The following is a 22,345-nucleotide window of genomic DNA, read 5'->3' as shown; positions in this document are numbered from 1 at the left end:
GAAATACATAGCCATCCAAGCCTCTCTCAAAAAAGTAGAAAAGTCCCAAATGCACAAGCTAACCTTAGACCTAAAGGAGCTGTACAAAGAGCATCAAATAAAACCTAAAGCAAGCAGGAAAAGAGAAATAATAAAGATTAGAGCAGAGATCAATGAAATAGAAACCAGAAAAACAGTAGAACAGATCAATAAAACTAGAAGCTAGTTCTTTGAAAGAATTAATAAGGTCCATAAACCTCTGGCCAGACTTATCAAAAGAAAAGGGAAAGGACCCAAATCAATAAAATCAGGAACAAAAGGGGAGAAATCACGACCAATACCAAGAAAACAGAGACAGTTATTAGCACTTATTATTAGCAGTTATATGCCAACAAGCTAAGTAATTTGGAAGAAATAGATGCATTCCTGGAAACTTATAATCTATCAGGACTGAAACAGGAAAAAATAGACAATCAGAACAGACCAATAACCAGCAAGGAAATTAAAACAGTTATCAAAAGCCTCCCTAAAAACAAGAGTCTGGGGCCAGGTGGCTTCCCAGGGCAATTCTACCAAACATTTATTTTTTTTTTAAAGATTTTATTTATTTATTTGACAGAGAGAGATTACAAGTAGGCAGAGAGTGAGAGGAGGAAGCAGGCTCCCTGCTGAGCAGAGAGCCCGAAGCGGGACTCGATCCCAGGACCCTGAGATCATGACCTGAGCCAAAGGCAGCGGCTCAACCCACTGAGCCACCCAGGAGCCCTCTACCAAACATTTAAAGAGATAATGCCTATTCTACTGCAGGTGTTTCAAAAAATAGAAATGGAAGAAAAAAGTCCAAACTGTTTCTGTGAGGCCAGCATTACTCTGATCCCCAAACCAGGCAAAGACCCCCAACAAAAAGGAGAATTGCAGACCAAAATCCCTGGTCAACATGGATAGATGCCAAAATACTCTCCAAGTTCCTAGTCGATACAATCGAACAGTACATTAAAAGGATTATTCACTACCACCAGGTGGGATTTATTCCTGGCATGCAAGGGAGATTCAACATTTGCAGATGAATCAATGTGATAGATCACATCAACAAAAGAGGAGACAAGAAACATGATCCTCTCAATGCAGAAAAAGCATTTGAGAAAATACAGCATCCTTTCTTGATTCAAACTCTTCATAGCGGGGGGTTAGTGGGAACATACCTCAATCTCATAAAAGCCATCTATGAAGAGCACACAACAAATAGCATTCTCACTGGGGAAAACCTGGGAGCTTTTCCCTTTATGTCAGGAATAGGACAGGTATGCCCAGTCTCACCACTGTTTTTCAATGTAGTAGTAGAAGTTCTAGCCTCAACAATCAGACAACAAAAAGAAATAAAAGGCGTTCAAATTGGCAAGGGTGTTGAACTCTTGCTCTTCATAGATGACGTGAAACTTGGATGTGGAAAACTCAAAAGACTCCACCTCCAAATCACTAGAACTTGTAAAGCAAATCAGCAATATGACAGGATACAAAACTAGTACACAGAAATCAGTCACTTTTCTATACACTAACAATGTGACTGAAGAAAGAGAAATTAAGGAATAAATCCCACTTAAAACTGCACCAAAAACCAATATACCTAGGAATAAAACTAACCAAAGAGTTTAAAGATCTATACTCTAGAAACCACTGAACACTTATGAAAGAAATTGAGGAAGACACAAAGATGGAAAAACATTCCATGCCCATGGATTGAAAGAATAAACATTTTGGAAATGTCTATGCTGCCCAGAACCATCTACACTTTCAATGGAATCCCTGTCAAAAGACCATTGACATTTTTCACAGAGCTGGAACAAACAATCCTAAAATTTGAATGGAGCCAGAAAAGACCCCAAATTGCTAGGGGAATGTTGAAAAAGAAAGCCAAAGCTGGGGGCATCACAATGCTTGACTTCAATCTATGCTACAAAGCTGTGCTCATCAAGAAAGCAAGGTACTGCACAAAAACAGCCACATAGATCAGTGGAATGGACTAGAGAGCCCAGAAACGAACCCTTAAGTAATGGCAAGGAAAGAATATCCAATGGAAAAAAGACAATCTCTTCAATAAATGGTCCTCAGAAAATTGGACAGCTACATACAGAAGAATAAAACTGGATCATTATGTTACACCGTCCACAGATATAAACTCAAAAGGATGAAAGACCTCAGTGTTAGACAGGAATCCATCAAAATCCTAGAGGAGAACATAGGTGGTAACCTCTTTGACATTGGCCGCATAACTTCTTTCAAGAACATCTTCAAAGGCCAGAGAAACAAACAAAAATGAACTTTTAGGACTTCCATCAAGATAAAAAGCTTCTGTACAGCAAAGGAAACAGTCAATAAAACTAAGAGGCAACCCATGGAATGGAGAAGTTATTTGCAAATGACATTACAGATAACGGGGCTGGTATCCAAGATCTATAAAGACCTTTTCTAACTCAACACCCCAAAACCCAATAATACCATCAAAAAATGGGCAGAAGACACGAATAGACACTTTTCCAAAGAAGACATACCAAAGGCTAACAGACATGAAAAAATTTTCAACATTTGAAAATTCGAATCAAATCCACAATGAGATACCACCATACAATATTGCAGTTAGAATGCAAATATTAACAAATCAGGAAATAGCAAATGTTGGCAAGGATGTGGAGAATGGGAAACCCTCTTACACTTTTGGTGGGAAAGCAAGATGTTAACAGTCACTTTGGGAAAACAGTATTGGCATTCCTCAAAAATGGGAAAAAAAGAGCTTCTCTCTGACCCAGCAATTGTACTGCTGGGTATTTACCTCACAGATACAGATGTAGTGAAAAGAAGGGCCACATGCACCCCAATGTTCATAGGAGCAATGTCCACAATATCCAAACTGTGGAAGGAGCTATGATGTCCTTCAATAGATAAATGGATAAAGAAGATGTGGTTCATTTATACCATGGAATATTTTTGCCATCAGAAAGGATGAATACCTAACATTTTCATAAACATGAGTGGATCTGGAGGGAGTTAAGCTAAGTGAAATAAGTGAAGCAGAGAAAGACTTTTCGTATGGTTTCACTCATCTGGGATGGAGGAATAGCTGGGAGGACCATAGGGGAAGAGAGGGAAAACTGAATGTGAAGAAATCCGGGGGAGTCATGCCATGAGAGACTCTGGACATCGTCTGGCAAACTGAGGGGTTATAAGAGGGATGGGATGGATGGATAGGGTAACCACGTGATGGGTATTAAGGGAGGGCACATGTTGTTATGCGCACTGGGTATTAGATGCAACTAATGAATCAGTGAACACTACATCAAAAACTAATGATGTGCTGTGTATTGGCTAATTGAACATAAAAAAAACCCGCTTTTTATATTTGTGTTGGATATATGACTGTTACTGAATAAATTTAGGGTTTTTGTATTTAATAAAGCTTATTTTATGAATATTTGAAATTTATCTTTCATCCTTGGCTTTCTGAAAGTTCTTTATGAAAGGATAGGCTAATTTATCCTGTATCTTTTGGAATTTACTAAAGTAGCTTAAATGAAAAGTTGCTTATTTTTTCTCATATAATATGATGCCTGTAGATATTTGACTGCTTGGTCTGTTTCTCTTTATCTCAAATGGCTGCTCTACTAGCATCATGGCAAAAAAGAAGGGGGAAGGTTGATAAAAGTGGTGCGTTAGCTAGTTTTTCTCAGAAATAGCCTTTAAAAAAAAATCAGAAATCTCAAAATCTTTCCCAAAAGTCCTCTGCAAATTCCTGCTTATGCCTTATATATGCCTTACTTCCAGCAAAGGAGGCAGGCTGGGAAAGTAAGTTCTTTTTTTTTTTTTTTTTTTTTTTTCCTGCCTCTACAGTTGGTTTGTTCAATAGAAATGTAATGTGAGCCACTTACATAGTTTAAAATTTACAGTGGCTACATTAAAAACAGATGAAATTTCTTTTTATAATGTATTTATTTAATGCAATATACTGATAGTATCTTTATTTCAACATGTAATAAATAGAAATTATTATGTTGATATTTTACATTTTTATCTAAGTCTTCAAAATTGGTATGTATTTTGCACTGAAAGTTAAATTGGACTAGGTACATAGTAAATACTCAATAAGCACTGGCTAATGGCTACCTTAGTTACTGTACATGGTTGTTTCCTATCTTTGCCTATCATTTACAGTATGTTGAATTTTCACAATGTTATAAAATGATTTTGTGTAAGAATCAGGAACTTATTTTCCTTTAGGTATTCTCCCATCTCCTTTCCCTCATTTCAAAACCCAGCTTTTCCTGATGAAAGAAAGCTTACTTTACCTCATTTTTGTATTTTGCTTGTGGGGTCTCCTGAGAAATTTAGTGTCTCATAAGCCAACTTGTTGCAAAAAGTTTGTTCTTTCGAGCCCTAGTCCAGTCATCCGAGTCATTGTGTAACCACTGCTAACACTCTGTGTCCCCATACCTACTCTGTCCCATGTTCTGTCTCTTGAAATGTTCATGTTCCTGAAACCTTTCTGCATACCTTAAATGGCAATTTGCCCTTCCCTTGTGATGATACTTTACACATATTCATGCTGCATTACAGCGTTATTTAAGAGGTATCTTGGTTATGATGTGTTATAGAAAGAATTAAACACAAATTATCATCATCCATCACACAAATCATTTTTCCAATATTGCATCTAGGTTGGGGTGCTATAATCTATGGGGAATTTACAGACATTGGAGGAGGTTCAGGTTTGTTACTGTTAGAAAGATAGGGCCTTGTAATGCTTGCATCATTGTAAATATTTTAGAATAGATGCTAGAACCATACACACCTAGAAAGATATGGTTGGTATGATGATTTCCTGAGCTCTTTTCCAATCCAGTCTCCAAATATTTAAAAATAACAGTTTTATTCTATTTTTGCCAACAAAATAAAAATATTTCCCAAATATAAAAATGTGTTCCTAGTTCCCTATATAAGCTTAGAAATTTATGAATTGAATTTTGTTCATTTGTTTCATTGTCTGTGTAGTGTTGTTAGGAGTTAAGAGAGATGGGGAAATTTAAATAATGTTCCAATAGGATTGAAATGAATTTTTAATTGTTACAATAGCTTCCCATTTCAGGATAATATTATAACTTGGGGAATTCAAAAAAAATTAGGCCTACAGTATGTTGGCATACATTTCTTTACCTAATTAAACAATAAATGAGGGGCGCCTGGGTGGCTCAGTGGGTTAAGCCACTGCCTTCGGCTCGGGTCATGATCTCAGGGTCCTGGGATCAAGCCCCGCATCAGGCTCTCTGCTCAGCAGGGAGCCTGCTTCCTCCTCTCTCTCTGCCTGCCTCTCTGCCTGCTTGTGATCTTTCTCTGTCAGATAAATAAATAAAATCTTAAAAGAAAAAACAATAAATGAAACAAGATGGGATTGAGAGGGAGACAAACCATAAGAGACTCTAAATCTCACAAAAGAAATAGAGGGTTGCTGGGGAGAGGTGGTAGGGAAAGAGTGGTTGGGTTATGGACATTGGGGAAGGTATGTGCTATGGTGAGTGCTGTGAAGTGTGTAAACCCAGCGATTGATAGACCTGTACCCCTGGTGTTAATAATACATTATATGTTAATAAAAAATTTTTAAAAAGAATAGTGTCACCAAAAGATGTATTCTCAAATGTTAGTTATTACTGAAATAAAACTGATAGATTAAAAAATACCAATAATTTCATGAGCCACAGTAAGCTGGAATAGCCACTTCTCTTACTGCAGAAGTATATACAAATTATCTTAACTATATAAAATGGTCATTGTTTAATATGGATTCACTTTTCTATATTACCTATTTTAGGAAAATAATATAATACTAGTAATTGTTAGTAGTAATGCATTTATTTTTCTAATGTTTATGTTTAATAAACAAAGAGTTATAACCTTTAGATTATATACAAGTTAAATGTACAAATAGTCAGAGTCTTTATTTCTATTTCTTCAGGAAATGCTAATATTTTAGTTTAGTGAATGGCTGAATTACTTGTCTAAAAATTTTTAATCTGTTACATAGTATGAAGAAATATGTTCCCTGGTTAAATATCATTTGTGACAAATATTTCTACTTGACAATGAAATGACTTTTTATGACTAGAATTCATTTGCATTGGTCAAACTAAAATATATCATGTTTACCTACAAAGCAATTTTGAATAACCATTCTTGAATTACAGCATAAAATTGAACTTTCAGAATTATTCCAAATTACTCTGAGAGGAAGGCAAGATCTTCTGCAAGTTACTGAAATTTTGAACAATTCTCTTTCCATGTAATCAAGTAGCATTTAGGATATATAATCTTCCTATAATTTTTGTCAAGAATTAAAAGTCATTAATATCCTGTAGTATGGCAGGAAAAACCTTTTTAGTGACTTACCTATTTTTATTTGTTTCTTAACTCTTCCTTTGCAACGTTAGTGCATTTTGATTTTGTTGCTATTAGTTGCAGGTTCTCCACTGCCCTGGTAATGAAGTCACTGATGGTAAGATGAGGTGCTAAAGTTAGAATTTAAATATTTGATCTGTGAATAATACTCTTTAGGATATTGTTTTCCAGCTATGAAATTCCTTTATTGTTATTTGATATCCCATGATGCCTGACTGGTAAGTCTCGAGACTTCAGTATTTTTCTTTTTAGAATTTCAAAATTCTGCTTATCTCACTTAAAAATTTGTAAAGGCTTTTTATGGGAATTTTAGGTCAAATTATATTATTTGCTATTTTACAGTTATTATTTGGTTGCAGTGTCCTGAATCTGGCAAAGGATATGTGGGTTTTCTTCAGTAGAATTATTATTAGGATGACAAAAATTTTGTTTTCTGAAATCCCTGGATGAAGATTCTTTAGAATTGAATGCCCCTACACTTGTCACCAGTAACAGTATAACAGAGTTAGAAGAGTAAGTCCTCATCAATGACAAACTATTTTAATATATGGAGAAGAGTGCAGGGTATAGTTCTGTTGGGAAAGACTAATTTTTAAATTTTAATATTCCTGGAATTTATGCATACAAATGATCCCTGTTTTAGGGGAGGGAGGGCTTTTTCTTCAACAATGCCGAAGTATGGAAAGGATAATTGGTTTTTCTGTTGGTGTTTACTGAGGTGTAAATATATGATTTTTTTTTTCCAACAAATATTTCTTGTGGACCTTTCATGTATAAGAAGGTAATGTGATATAATGGTGAATAAGACAGCTCATCCAAACTTAAGAAATCAGTGAAGGTTTTTCTTTTAGGGAATTTCCTCATCCAGGTTGATATCTGAAGGCAGTGTAGGAATTATAAGTGGGCGAAGCAGTAGGAAAAGAATCTATTAGGGAGAAATACTATGTAGAAATCACCAAACTTGGGAAAGAACATAGATGATTCTAGGAACTGGAAGAAGGTTCACTTCCAAGTGTTTGGGAACAACCCAAGAGAGGTAGTTGAGTACTTGTCATGAGAAATTTTTGTCATGTTTCTGTAAATGTGATAATACAACTGAATAAGCAGATTTAACTCCAAAAATATGTACTATTAGGTAAACTATAACAAAATTTATTAAAAAAAAAAACTATGTGACCAAGCATAAATGAAAGAGAAGGAAATTCCTAGATGCAGAAATGATAAGGAAATTAGCAGATTTGTATTTGATTTGGTGATTTGGGTAAGCTCAGGAACCTAATAGATTCAGATATATTGTATCACTTAGCTATTCCAGTTTCTTAACAAAGTACAGCCAAATTTAGTGTCTTATTTACAAGTTTTGTTCCCTACTGGTCTATAGAAGAGCTGATCAGTTCTGCTGATTTGCCAATTCTGCTTGGCCACCTGAGCTCACTGATGCATGTTATGACTAGTTAATAGACTGACAGCTGATTAAAGATGACATTAACTGATATAAACCATCTCTGCTCTGTGTGGTCTAACAACCTCCAGAAAGGAGCTAGAATTATTCTTAAGGGAAAGTTAAGGATCTGAGAGAGCAGATGCATGCAAGGCCTTTCGAAGCAGAGGCTCAAATTTGGCACACCCTCACTTGTGTCACATTCTGGTGGCTGAAGTAAATCATGTGTCTGACCTCTTGTTCGAAAGAACTATTAAATCATATTTCAAGGGTCTAGATGAAGAGAAGGATGTTTAGTTGTGCAATCCCTGTGTCATAGAGCTTATGGGCCAAGAGTTTGAGTTTTTAAAAGGTCACATTGAAACAAGAGTTGTTGCCTGGGCTCATTCAAGACAAGATGTTGCGTGTGAATTCTGTGTATGAACTTAAAAAGAACTGTCCTCTAGAAGGAGAATTTAAAAAAAACCTCAGGTCACTGGCCTAGAGAATAGGAAGCTACTATTGTCTAGGACCCTAAATTGAAACTTTTAAGCCTGTGCCATATGTGGATATGTGGTCTGATACAAAGGTAAAATTGCTTCTTAGGTACATATCCACAAATTAAAACCTTTACTGAAAGAAGTTAAATAATACAAATAATAATTACAAATGATTACAAATTACATGAGGAAATTATTCAAAACAACCACATACAGCAGATAGGAAAGCTTGCATGCCAAGAATTTTAGGTAACAGAACTGTTTTTAAGAGACTCTAAAATAAAAATGTTTAAATTGTTAAATATTAATATTAGATAAAATAAAGAATATATGAAAAAAAACCAAAAGTGATTATTAGAAATAAAGATTAAAGAACAACTAAAAAGTTAGTAATAAAGAGTAGATTGGACATTGTTGAAGAAGGAATTTATGAACTGGAAGATGGTTTTGGGAGAACAGAGAGGTAAAAAGAAAATATGAAAACAGATTTAAGATAATTGAGGATAGAATAAGAAGGTAATTCTTTTTTTAAATAAATGCTTTTTTATTTTATTTTTAATTTTTATTTGTTTTTATTTGTTTATAAACATATAATGTATTATTAGCTCCAGGGGTACAGATCTGTGAATTGCTAGGTTTACACACTTCACAGCACTCACCATAGCATATACCCTCCCCAATGTCCAAAACTCCACCACCCTCTTCCCACCCCCCTCTCCCTGGCCACCCTTAGTTTGTTTTGTGACATTAAGAGTCTCTTATGGTTTGTCTCCTCCTGATCCCATCTTGTTTCATTTATTCTTTCCCTACCCCCCAAACCTCCCATGCTGCATGGAGATCATATGATAGTTGTCTTTCTCCGATTGACTTATTTAGGTAAGCATAATACCGTCTAGTTCTATCCACGTCATTGCAAATGGCAAGATTTCATTTCTTTTGATGGCTGCATAGTATTCCATTGTATATATATACCACATAAGAAGGTTATTCTTATGAATCATAAGAATAACCAGTAAAGAGAATTGGGGAAAGGCAATATTTGAAGAATATTTGAAAAAGTGGTGATTGATATCTGAATTGATGAAAGCTTGAGTCTTAGAATAGATAAAAATGCATCTCCCCTCCCACTGCCCTCCTTGCCCCACCTAGAAAACCCCTAGTAAATTATAGAACAAGTAATAGAGGAAGCCTGGGTCTCTAAATGATGTTGTGGAACTAAGCTGCCATGCCAGTCTGTGTTGTAGAAGGTTTATGGTTTTTTTCAGTTAAGAAAATTATTTTGATTGCTTAAAACAACTTAGTGATACTCAGATGGATGAAATGTGCAACTCTTTGTTTATAGCTCTAAATGAGAAAGCCCCTATGTAGGGCCACATTGGGGTTTGTAACTGAGGACAGGGTAACAAGATGCAACTATAGGAGACAACTTATGTATAGCAAGGAGGGTGGAGTTAACTAGGTTTTGTAGTCTCTGTTGTACTGGCTAATTTAGTACTCCTGTGGGCCCCAGGGTCTGTCTCTATTTTTATGGTATCTAAGTCCTGAAGTAATTAGGGTGAGTGCAAAATGCATGGAGTGTAAGAACCCAGTTAGGGAAGTGGCTGAGATATGAACATAATCAGTACTTAATCCTCTATCTTAACACAGGAAGAGCCTCCTTCATCCAGGTCTTCAAAACTGAGAAAAGGACTGCTTAAAACAAATAAGTAAACAAGACTATATTACACATAGACAAACTGTATGGTATAAGAAATCAATTATAGCTTAAAATGACATTGTATTTGGGGGTTTTCTTTTTACAGCAGTCTTTTTTTTTTTTTTTTTTTTTTTTTTACCCCATATGTTTAAGGTAAAGGTGTAAAAAGGGACATTGCTTAATGATTAAAGAAACATTTCTCTGTGAAGATGAAATAGTGTTGTATAAACCTAACAGTATATCCTCAAAGTACATAAAACAAAAATTTAATGGAACAGGTGGGAGATTTTTAACACATTTCCCTTAGAAAATGATAAACTGAGAAGACAAGAAAAATCAAAGTTATAATATATATTATTTGACTAGCACAATTGGTCTCTACAAAATTCGACAAAGAATAAATGAGTAACAAAGAACAAATGGATATTTTCTCTGACCACATTAAATTTAGAAGTCAATAGGTAAAAGATATCCACTAAATATCCTGTTTTTGGAAACAAAATATACACTTCTGTTTTATGATTTTGAAGAAGTAATGAAAATGGAAATTGAGAAATAATGTGGAATGACAGTGAAACACTATGCACCAAAACTTGTGGAATGTAGCTGTGAAGTTATTAGTAGGCAATTTTTAAACTTTGAATGCACATATTAGAAAAGAGTTACAATGAAAAACTAGCAAGTTAAGTATCCTATTTTTAAATTCATAAAAAGAATACTATAAACATGAAGCAAGTACAAGGAAGAAAGTAATAAAGATAAAAATAGGAATGATTATATAAAATATGAAGTTAGAATAGAGATTGCCAACAAAGCCAAGAATTGGATTTTTTAAAGGTTAATAATTTAAACCAACCTCTTAACAAAATTTGCCCAGGAGAAAAGAAATACTTTTGGACATATGAATAATATTAGGAATGAAAGGAGAATATAACTACAAATAAGTAGACATTTAAAGAGAGAGACTATACCATAAGAAATTATTTGGCAATAAATATCAAAATGATTCCAAATGGAATGTATTCTAGGAAAACCCTAAGTTACTGTTATAAGTTGATTTGTGCCTCCCCCCCTCCAGCTTCTACAAATTTATATATTAAAACCCAAAGGCCCCATACCTCAAAATGTGGGTCTTGTTTGAAAATATGGCTGTTCCAAATGTATTTGGAGATAAGGCCTTTAAAGAGGAAAGTTTAAATCAGGCCCACAGGGTGAGACTTAATACAGTCTGACTGGTGTCCTAATAAGAGGAAGGAGTTGGAACACACAAGAGAAACCAGGGACCTATGTGATTAGAGGAATAATCATGTGAGGACAAAGTAGCAAGAGTGTGGCCTACCTGTAAGTCAAAAAGGCCTTAGAAGAAACCAAATCTGCTGGCATCTCGATCCTGGTATATGGCCTCCACAACTATGAGAAAATAAATACCTCTCTCAGTATGTTGCTATGGTAACTAATATAGTTACTAATACTAACTTAAGAAGTAGAAAAATAAAATAGAATTATATTATGATATTTCTTAACATTTTTGTTGTTGTTGCCCTCCAGAGTGGGGAAAACTATGTAAGTTTTCTGTAATGTGAGAAATTAGGGAATAAGATTTTGTCAAGGTAGAGTTGAGTATTCCAGGGCCACGCCCTCTTCTAACAAGTAAGATTTTTTCCTTTTGCTTCTGAAAACCAATTTTTACCCTCTGAGGAATGCATGATCTACAGCCTTTGAGAAAAGTAAATTATTGGTAAGAAATCTTTCCCCTTCCCTCTCAAACTCTCCAGAAAAACAACTCTTCCAGCTAGTTCTGTAGGGAAACCCACCAAAGTTTAAAGGAAGGGGTAATTTCTGATAAAACAGGGGAAGCTTCCCATTAAGTTTTATGAGGTTGCTATAATTTTATAAAAGTTGACGGAGGTAGTATGTGAAAAATCAAATTCTTTTTAAAATGGTTTTAGGTCATTAACCATTTCTTCAACAAATTGAGTTGCTGTCATGTAGAAATTACTATTCTAGGCACTAGGGATACAGAATGATGAAGACAGACAAGGCACCTCCCTGCCTTGTAGAAATTACATTTTAGTTGGGAAAATTGGCAGAAGCTTACTAAAATAGAATGAAAGATAAGATTCAATGTAGCAAATTCAAATAGCATGGCCTGATAGAGAATGACAAATATACTACTTTTTTTTTTTTTTAAAGATTTATTTATTTATTTGACAGAGAGAAATCACAAGTAGATGGAGAGGCAGGCAGAGAGAGAGAGAGACAGGGAAGCAGGCTCCCCGCTGAGCAGAGAGCCCGATGCGGGACTCGATCCCAGGACCCTGAGATCATGACCTGAGCCGAAGGCAGTGGCTTAACCCACTGAGCCACCCAGGCGCCCCTAAATATACTACTTTTGATTAAGTGGGCAGGGAAGTTTTCAGATCCTTAATTGCAGACCAACTCCAGCTGGCAAGGGAAAAGCAGAGAAAGAGGAAAGGTGAAGAAATGAAAATGTGAAATGAGTCATGGATAATATATAATTTAAGTTACATTTGGCAACAAGTAATAGAAAACCCAACAAAGAGTGCTTTCAACAGATGTAAGCTTTATTTCATGTACCAATATTTTTGGTGGTTGGAAGTCCTGAGCTTTAACATTAGCTGATCAGTGTCATCAAAGAAATAGACTGGCTTTTCTCCTATTCTGCCGTTTTTAACATGGGACATTTATCCAAATAATCGTTAATAAAGGTGCTGTTCATCTAGTTATCATGTCTACACTAGTAAGAATTGGGAAAGAAGAAGGGGATTTAAAAACAGTTCCTAGAAGCCTTACCTGCTGTGACCTCATTGGTCACCAGTTTTCTTTTTTAAACCATGCAGGGCATTTTGACAACATCTAGTAAAGTCGAAAGTGCACTTAGTCTATAATTAAGCAATTCAGCTTCCAGATACATACTTACGCTCTTAGCATATCAATTATACCTCTTTTTACTTTTTTAACTTGTTACCCTTGAGTTTGTAATATACATTTACAACTAATCCAAGTCCACTTTCAACTAACACTGTACCATTTCATGTGTGGTATTTCTTAATAACAAAATAACCCTAATTCCTTCCTTGTATCTTTGCTGTCATTAACTTTATTTATATATAAGGGTACATTTAGATATAAAAATACATAATCAATTACATTGTTGCTATTTATTATTTTGAATGAACTGTTATCTGTCAAATCCATTAAGAATAATAAAAATAAAGAATTTTATTTCACCTTCACTTATTTATTTATTTTATTTTTAAAAAGATTTTATTTAATTATTTGGCAGAGAAAGACAAGTGAGAGAGAGGGAACACAAGCAGGGGAAAATGGAAGAGGGAGAAGCAGGCTTCCTTTGAGCAGGGAGCCCAATGTGGAGCTCCATCCCAGAACCCTGGGATCATGACCTGAGCCAAAGACAGACAATGACTGAGCCACCCAAGTGTCCCTCACCTTCACTTATTTACATTTGAATTTCTGTTTATTATTTTCTGTCTCTCTAAAGAACTTTTAACATTTCTTGCAAGACAGGCCTACTGGCAATAAATTTCCTCAATTTATGTTTACCTGAAAAAGTTTTTATTTCTCCTTCACTCTTGAAGGATAATTTCACAGGGTATAGGATTCTAGGTTGATGGGTTCCCCCCCCCCCCAGCACTTCTAGTATTTCATTCCAATTTTGCTTGAATGGTTCTGATAAAAAGTCGAATGTAATTCTTAGCCTTCTTCTACTATAGGTAACATTATTGTTTCCTTTTATTTTTTTCTGGTTTTTTTTTATTTAACTTTGAGTTTTTTGTTATTTGAAAATAATGTGCTGAGGTGTCATTTTGGGGGACATTTTTCATACTTAATCTTCTCTGAACTTCCTTTATATGTGGTTTGGTATTTGACTTTTAATATGGGGGTATTCTTAGTTGTTATTATTTAAAATATTTCTTCTATTTTTTTCTTTATTCTCATCCTGTTATGCCAATTACATGTATATTACACCTTTTTTAGTTGTCTCACAGCCCTTGAATATTCTGTTTTGTGTTTTTCAGTCTTTGTTCTCTTCGCTTTTCAGTTTTCAAGAATTCTGTTTATATAGCCTCTGGCTGAGATTCTTTCTTCAGTTGTGCTGATATCTGATAAGTTCATCAAAGGCATTTTAATTTCTATTATAGCATTTTTTTATATCTAGCATTGTTGAGGAGTTTGTTCTTCGAATGTCCATCTCTGATTACATTGCCCATGTGTTCTTGTTTACTACTACTTCATTCGACAGATTCCATATCATAATTAGTCAGTTATTTTAAATTTTGTCTGATAGTTCCAATATTCCTGTCATATATAGTTCTGATGTTTACTTTGTCTCTTCAGATTATGTGAGCTTTTTTTTTCCTTTTGATATGCCCTATAACTTTTTCTTGATAGCTGGACATGATGTACTATAAAAAGAACTATTGTAAATAGGCCTTTAGTAATGTGGTTGTGAGATATGAGGGGAAAGGATGCAAAGTATTCTGTAATCCTAATCAGGTCTAGTCTTTTAGTTAGCCTGTGGCTCTGGACTATGAACTTCACAAGTATATCTCATATTTTTTTTTCCCCTCTCACCTTGGGCAGAATAAGATGGCTATAGTAGGCACTAGTTGAGTATTTCTTTTCTTCATGTGGAAGGGTAGAGCTGACTGGAGTTGGTATTTCCCTTTCCCCAGGTCAGTTAGGGCCTAATAGGCAAGGTCTGGTTAGTCAAGGTCTGGTTAACTAATTTGAGGCCTTGTTATGAAAAACAAAATGTTCCAATGTAGAGATTTCCCCCACAGTCTGGAAGTAGAGTGTTCCTATGGAACCTTTTGTAAGCCTTAATCTGTAAAGTGAAGATTATCCCCCACTTTCTCAAAGTTTGTATTACACCACTTTGCTTTCACAAAAGACTTGCATTAGTATAGTAATGGCTGTTTTTTGTTTGTTTGTTTGTTTTTGTAAAATTGAAAACCCTCATTGGATTTCTTTCAATTAGTGAAAACAGGTAGTAATGTAGGTCTTTTGTAAAAGTGAACTAGCTTAAGAACATTTAGAAAGCACAGATAGTTGTATTTCAGAATGGTTTCTTTTCCCCTCCCCCTTCTGGAAGAAATAGATTTTCCTCAGACATTTTCTAAGGGAACCTGGTGGAGTTTTTGCAGGTAAATCTCAGTATATAGTGGGGAACTACTTATGACTTCCTCCTGGAGCTGTATACTCTCAGAGCTTTAACTCTCAATTTTTAACTGTGCCTCTACCAGCGCAATTACAGTTCAGGTTTTACCACCTTGGCTCTGGTTCCCAAGGTGACTTCTGCTCATGAGTCTCTACCCCAGGAAGCCATGGCTGCCTATATTCACTTGTAGGTTTCCTCTGTCTTAGGGCAGCAGTATGTTCTGTCTCCATACCCCGCCCCCACACTTTATGGATATAAGGAGGGTTGTCAATTTTTCAGTTTGCACAGCTTTTTACTTGTTAGGAGAGAGTGGAATGGCAATTCCCAGTCTCTTTACTTGTGGAACTAGAATGTAAATGGTATTTTAGTTTTCCTCACGGGGCTTGTTAGCCAAAAATGCCTTTCCAGCCATTTATACCATGTAGGCATTCTGAGCAAACTGCTTACTTGGGCCTAGTCCTGTCCTAAAGCCCTCCTAAGAGAAGGAAGGAACAGGAATATAGATTATATACTTGAGAAGTTTTTTATGAAAGGAAAGAGGACTTAGATGTTTTCAAATCTTTAAACTTGAAGTATTTTCTGCATGCATTATATAATCTAAATAATTCTAAAGACCATAGAAGAGCTAAAGTTACCAGGTTTTGTGACAATGGACCAGGATTCTTCTACAGGCAGGTTTCCCTACGGTGTATTGCAAGAAACTGGGAAAGCTGGGGAGACCCTCAATAATATTTAAACTAAAAAAAATAATAACATTTAAACTAAAGTTTTTTGTAGGTATGTAATGCTTCACTCTTGCGTAGGGAAGTTATGGGACAGGTGTGTGTTTTGTGGAAATATAGAATTATCTTATGCTCTTCTGTTTCTTTGAGACTCCAACGCCCTTATTGCTTTTTTCTTCACTGAAATTTGTCAACTGTTTTTGACCCTAAGGGCAAACATCTCTGTTGGGATACAGGGTGGAAATGTCAGGAATTCTGACATGAAACACAAGATGAAGCATTCATGTTTTGTGAAAGCATCTGGGTAGACTGCTTTGTGATCAACTCTTGGGCAATGCCTTTGTTGACTCTGGGCTTAAATACTTTGTAGAGATCCTAAAGAACAAAGAAGAATCATTTTAAGAGGCTGTGGTTTTCTCTGCTCTGATTTCTCAAATAACTCTTTTCTTTGCTTTCTTCTACTATAATTTGGCACAGTTTCTGGTATACTGGTGAAATCTTGCCTTGGCTTTTTAATTAATGTGTCATTTCAAAAATTTTGTGTATACTTTATTAACTATAATTTTTAAAAATACAATAATTACAATGGCGTTGAGGTTTTTTTTTTTTTTTTTTTTTTTTTTACTTAGATTCAAATTAGCTAACGTATAGTGTGGTATTGGTTTCTAGAGTAGAATTTAGTGATTCATTACTTAAATAACACCAGTGCTCATCCTGACAAGTGCCCTCTTTAATGCCCATAACCCATTTAGTGTATCTCTCCCATCCATCACTGTGTCATTCTTAAAAGTACATACATTATATTAATTATGTGTATGGGGAGAGGTGGGAGATACATATTGCCACTTCAGAAGGGATCTCGAGATGGAGATAGTTAGGTAAGTGCACATACTCAATTTGCGATATTGAACCAAACATGGTAACTAAATTTAAAGCATTGTAATTAAGGCCAGTTGTTCAGTTAAGATACTGTCTTCCCTAAAATGAACAGTTCTTTAAAATAAGAACTGGCTGTAATCTCTGCTTTCTAGAGTTACTTTTGAGAGTTTAACTTTCATTATTTGTCTGAAATCTTTACAAGGGAACTGTGACTCTTGGCTTGTTGGTTGGTGCTCATTTCTATCCATTAGCTTTGATTTCTTAAGAATGGGTATCAACAGTTGTAGAAAAGACCAAAAGAATATTAGATTCCAGGATTAATAGACTCAAGACTCCAGGTTAATCTTAACGAGTCAGTTAATGGATTGACTCATTTCAGAACTGAGAAATACCTTTTTATCTCTAAAGTTTTAGATTTATTTAACATTTTATATGAACATTTTAGATAACAAATATTTATTATAAAATGATGCTTTATATTTTTCTTAATTCTCAAGATACCCAGTGTCTATGAATAGTAATAGATACATTGCTGAAAAATTATAAGTTGGAGCATTGACCGGGTTTAAATTTCATTTCTGTACTGTATATTAAGTTCTCAGTTGAGGCTTCATATTAGAAAAACCAGGTATAACAGGGTACTCATAGTAATATAAAAAACAGTAATTTAAACATACTAAGAAAGTATTGGTAACAAGTTATAATTGGATTTCAAATGATAATCTAATTGCTCTTATCAGTATCTAAAGTTCCTGCTACTATATGTGTCCTTATGTTTCATTTTTTATTTTTTAGGTCTCTTTTATTCAAAACCTTGTATTTTGTGTAGAAAGAGTTTACCGTGTACCTGACTTTGGTGTCTGGGAAAGAGGAAGCAAATATAACAATGGCAGCACAGAGCTACATTCAAGGTAACTTGGTGATTCTTGCGTTTTTTAAAAAAATTTAAATGTGTGGAATTTGAATAAAAATCAAAGTATTAGATTGCAACTATCGTTTCTATGTTAACTTTCATCTCTTTTTTTCCTATATATGATGCAGATGAAATTCACTTAAAATTAAAGCAAGAGACTACTCTCAGGGCCCAGAAACAGATGGAAGAAAAAAAGCAGGATATCTTTCCCAACTTCCCGTTGTTTCGGTACATGCATATTGGCCTCCAGTCCAAGGCTTGGCCTTCCTGCTCAACCAATTATTTTTCTTTTTTTCTTCTTGAAATGATACCATTTGAAAGATCAAATACATTAAAATTGCCAAATACCAAATGTATATTCATTGCACATGAAATTTCCTTCCATATTGTAGAGCTGGCCTAACCAGATACCCACATCCTTCATACAAAACTTAACGTTTACTGTTTTCTGTAGGAGATGTGATCAACATCTTGCATTCTGGTTTAGTGGGGTTCATAAACAACAATAGCTTATGACTGATGTTAGTGGTGTATGAATTTCCTTTACTCTTTAAGGTTAGGGAAATAGCTTTAGTGACTGACTGCACCTTTTACTGAAAAGTTTAGCTCTACTGCACCAAAAATAAAATATCTAGGAATAAAGTTAACCCAGGAAGTTAAAGAGCTGTACTCCAAAAACTATAAAACATTGATGAAAGAAAGTGAAAATGACCCAAACAAATGGAAAGATATTCTATGCTCGTGGATTGAAAGAACCAGTATTATTATACGGCTCATACTATCCAAAGCAATCTACAGATTTAATGCAATCCCTATCAAAATTCTAATGAAACTTTTCACAGAACTAGAACATTAATCCTAAAATCTGTATGGAACCACAAAAGACCCCCAATAGCCAAAGCAATCTTGAGAAATATGATCAAAGCTAGTGATATCACAATTGCATATTTCAAGATATACTACAAAGCTATGTAATCAAAACAGTATAGAACTGGCACAAAAATAGACATAGATCAATGGAACAGAATAGAGGGCCCAGAAGTAACCCGTACTTATATGTTTAGTTAACCTGCAACAAAGGAGGCAAAATTATACAATGGGGAAAAGATAGCCTCTTCAACAAATAGTATTGGGAAAACTGAATAGCTACATGTGAAAGAATGAAACTGGACCAGTTTCTTATACTCTACACAAAAGTAGACTCAAACTGGATTAAAGCCCTGAATGTGAGTCCTAAAACCATGACATCTCTAGAAGAAAACCTAGACAGGAATTATTTTGACATTAGTCACAGAAATATTTTTCTCCTCAGGTAAGGGAACCAAAACCAAAATCAAATTATTGGGACTACACCAAAATAAAAAGCTTTTTACAGTGAAGAAAATCATCAACAAAAAAGGCAACCTACTGAATGGGAGAAGGTATTGCAAATGGCATATCTGTTGAGGGGTTAATATCCAAGATATATAAATAATTTATACAGTTCCACTTCAAATAAACAAAGAATGTGATTTTAAAAATGGGCCGAGTACCAGAATAGACATTTTCTCAAAAAAAAAAAAAAAAACCCACAGAGACAAACAGAAACATGAAAAGGTGGTCATCAGGGAAATACAAATTAAAAGCACAATGAGATATAATCCCACATCTGTCAGAATGGCTACATCATAAACACAAGAAATAAGTGTCAATGAGGATGTAGAGAAAAAGGAACCTTTCTGTGCTGTTGGTGGGAATGCAACAATTATAGTATAGAGGTTCCTCAAAAAATTAAAAATAGAATTACTATATGATCTAGTAATTCTGCTATTGGGTATTTACCCAAAGAAAGCAAAAACACTAATTTGAAAAGATACGTACACTCCTATGTTTACTGCCGCAGTGTGTACTACAGCCAAGATATGGAAGCAACCCAAGTGTCCCATAAATAGATGTATGAATAAAAAAGATTATATCACATAGGATGTGATATCTATATATATTCCATTATATCTGTATAATGGAATATTACTCAGCCATAAAATAGAATGAGATCTTGCTATCTGTAACAGTATGGATGGACCTAGAAAGTATAATTCTAAGTGAAATAAGTCAGTCAGAGAAAGACAGATACCAAAGACAAATATGATATCCCTCATATGTGTAATTTATAAAACAAAACATTGACAAAAAGAGACCAAAAAAACCAGAGAACGAACTTGGGGTTGCCAGAGGAAAGGTTGGGGGATGGGTCAAATAAAGGGGATTAAGAATTCACATATCTTCTAATTTTTTTTTTTTTTTAAAGTAGGCTCTACATCCAATATGGGGCTTGAATTTATGCCCCTGAGTTTAGGAGCCTCATGCTCTACTGACTGAGCCAGCTAGGTGTCCCAAGAGTATATGTTTGTTTGTTTCTTTGTTTCTTTCTTTCTTTTTTAAGAGGGAGAGTGGGAGGTGAGGAAGTAGAGGGAGAGACTATTAAGCAGACTTCATGCCCAGCATGGAGCTTAGTGCAGTGTTGGATCTCACAACTCTGAGGTCACTACTTAAGTGGAAATCAAAAGTCAAGACACTTAACTGACTGAGCCACCCAGGTGCCCCAAGAATATACATGTCTTGAGCATTTAGTAATGTATAGAATTGTTGAGTCATTGTGTTGTACACCTGAAACTAAAATAACACTATACGTTAATTATACTTGAATTTAAAAAAAAAGTATCATACAATTAATTAGGCTTCTCAATTTCACACTAAAAGATTTAAGATTTAAAGGTTATCAACTATAGTTTAGATCATTGGGACTTAAATGAACTGTAGAAACAGATTAGGAATCATTAGTTAAGAAGATATACTTTTTTGAATAGAACGACTAATCATACACAAAAAAATTAAGCTGATCTAAGATACTTAGTAAACTAAAAATTGGCTCCAGATCACTAGCTGTATATCCTCATGCCTCAGTTTCCTCATCTACAAAATGAACCAACAACAGTTTCTACTTTATAAAGTTGTTGTAATGATCGAGTTAACATATACAAATCATTTGAATACCTAAGCAGAAGTAAGCATTAGAATGCAAGAGTACTTACACATTTCAGAGTATGTTAATAACAAATATTGAAACAAAGAAGATTTTTCTATTAACTTTAGGAAACTACTTTATACACATTTTTCTATAAGTTAATGATTTATATGAGGCATTTTGAAATATAGAGCAGGATAGTAGCAATCAGGAAAGAAGTCAGTGGAGTAGAAAAATGATTTATGGGAAGTTCATTTCAGGCATTAAGCAAATTCTGGAAAATACTAAAAATAGGAAAATAAATAGAAAGTTCTGTTTCAGCTATCATTCAAATTAAGTTCTTAACATTCCAGATTATCAGTCAAATTGCAAGAAAGTAGATCTAATTAGAAAAGGTGATTTTTAAAAATCTATTTTCTTTTCAGTATTTCTGATTTGTCAGTGCCCTTCCCTGCTATTTAATAACCATTTAGTATATTCCATTGTGAACCCACTGACATTCTCAGTATATAATATTTGGAGTAAGGGTTTTTCTGTTTATTGTTTTCTGTTTACTGTAGTAAACTCAGGACGAACCTTGGGTAAAGGTTACCATTAACCCAAAAAATGAGGGTATTGGAATGTCCCCCGTGAAAAAACAGAGAGGCTCCAACAAGTTTGCATGTAACAGAGGTGCCAGACTTTTAAATTGAATCATTAAGGATTTTATTTCAAGACTCAGAAGATTATTATGTGATGTTCTTTGCTATGCATGCAAAGTCAGTCTTAATTTGTGGCAGGTCAGTTTTACTCAAATGGATGGGAAATTGAAGTTTGCCTTTTAGATTTGGATAGTGGGTTTTACACATTTAACATTGATTTCCCAATTTTCTATGGTGTATTACTTTACAATTCCCCAAAAGAACTTTAAGCATTTTTTCCCCCAAACATTTCTGAACTCCGATCTCTACAAGCATGTTTTGGATGTGTCATGTCTGGTGCCAAAAGGGTGTTTTGAAACTGCAGGAGATCTGAGCCTCATGGCATTTATGGGCTCAGTAATGGCAATGGTGGTAGGAGGCTGGTAGCCTGCACTTACACATGGGTAGTAGAATGTAGAGCTGCTACTAGACAGGGACACTTCATCTATCCCAGAACTATCTGTTCTAGTTGGATGTGACCTTTACTGCTTAATACAATATCTTTGTTATATCCAAAGCTGTTCTCAGGATGTTTCAGACATCCTGAAATTCTGTACCCCTTAAATAGTATATGATAATTGCTCCCATAAGTAAGTATTCATACTGTCCTTTATCTTCTAACTTACTTTTCCTCTCTTCATCTCTGTGCTATACAGTCTTTCAGCAGGAGTCAGTAAAAGAGCACAATCTGACTAGTTCCTTGGTGCTTACTAAAGTCTTGGCCAGAGTGACTGGCTTGATTAAGTGTTTCTTCTTTCCTTGCCTCATTGCACACATCCCTTCTAAGCTGCACCTTGATCAAAGAAGATTTCTGCCTCTGGGCCCACAATATGCATGCTGTAGTATTCTGAGGTCAGAGGCTCCCTCTTCAGCATCCAAGCTCAGCTGTTACTCAATAATTGAAATCTCTG

The 22,345-nt window shown here is 34.9% G+C and overlaps 1 protein-coding gene across 1 annotated transcript in view; it reads left to right on the top strand.

Annotated features, from left to right (window-relative positions):
* Nucleotides 1-22,345, top strand: part of PHKB (phosphorylase kinase regulatory subunit beta) — a 238,868-nt gene that overhangs the window by 77,079 nt on the left and 139,444 nt on the right. The window contains exon 8 of the mRNA XM_059152026.1: nucleotides 17,633-17,748. Coding sequence (XP_059008009.1) covers nucleotides 17,633-17,748 — 116 coding nt within the window. The remainder of the gene's footprint in view (nucleotides 1-17,632; nucleotides 17,749-22,345) is intronic.

Source organism: Mustela lutreola, chromosome 16, assembly GCF_030435805.1.
Source record: "Mustela lutreola isolate mMusLut2 chromosome 16, mMusLut2.pri, whole genome shotgun sequence".
Taxonomy (NCBI): domain Eukaryota; kingdom Metazoa; phylum Chordata; class Mammalia; order Carnivora; family Mustelidae; genus Mustela; species Mustela lutreola.
Note: the sequence above shows the minus strand (reverse complement) of the source record. Positions and strands in the feature narration are given on the sequence as shown.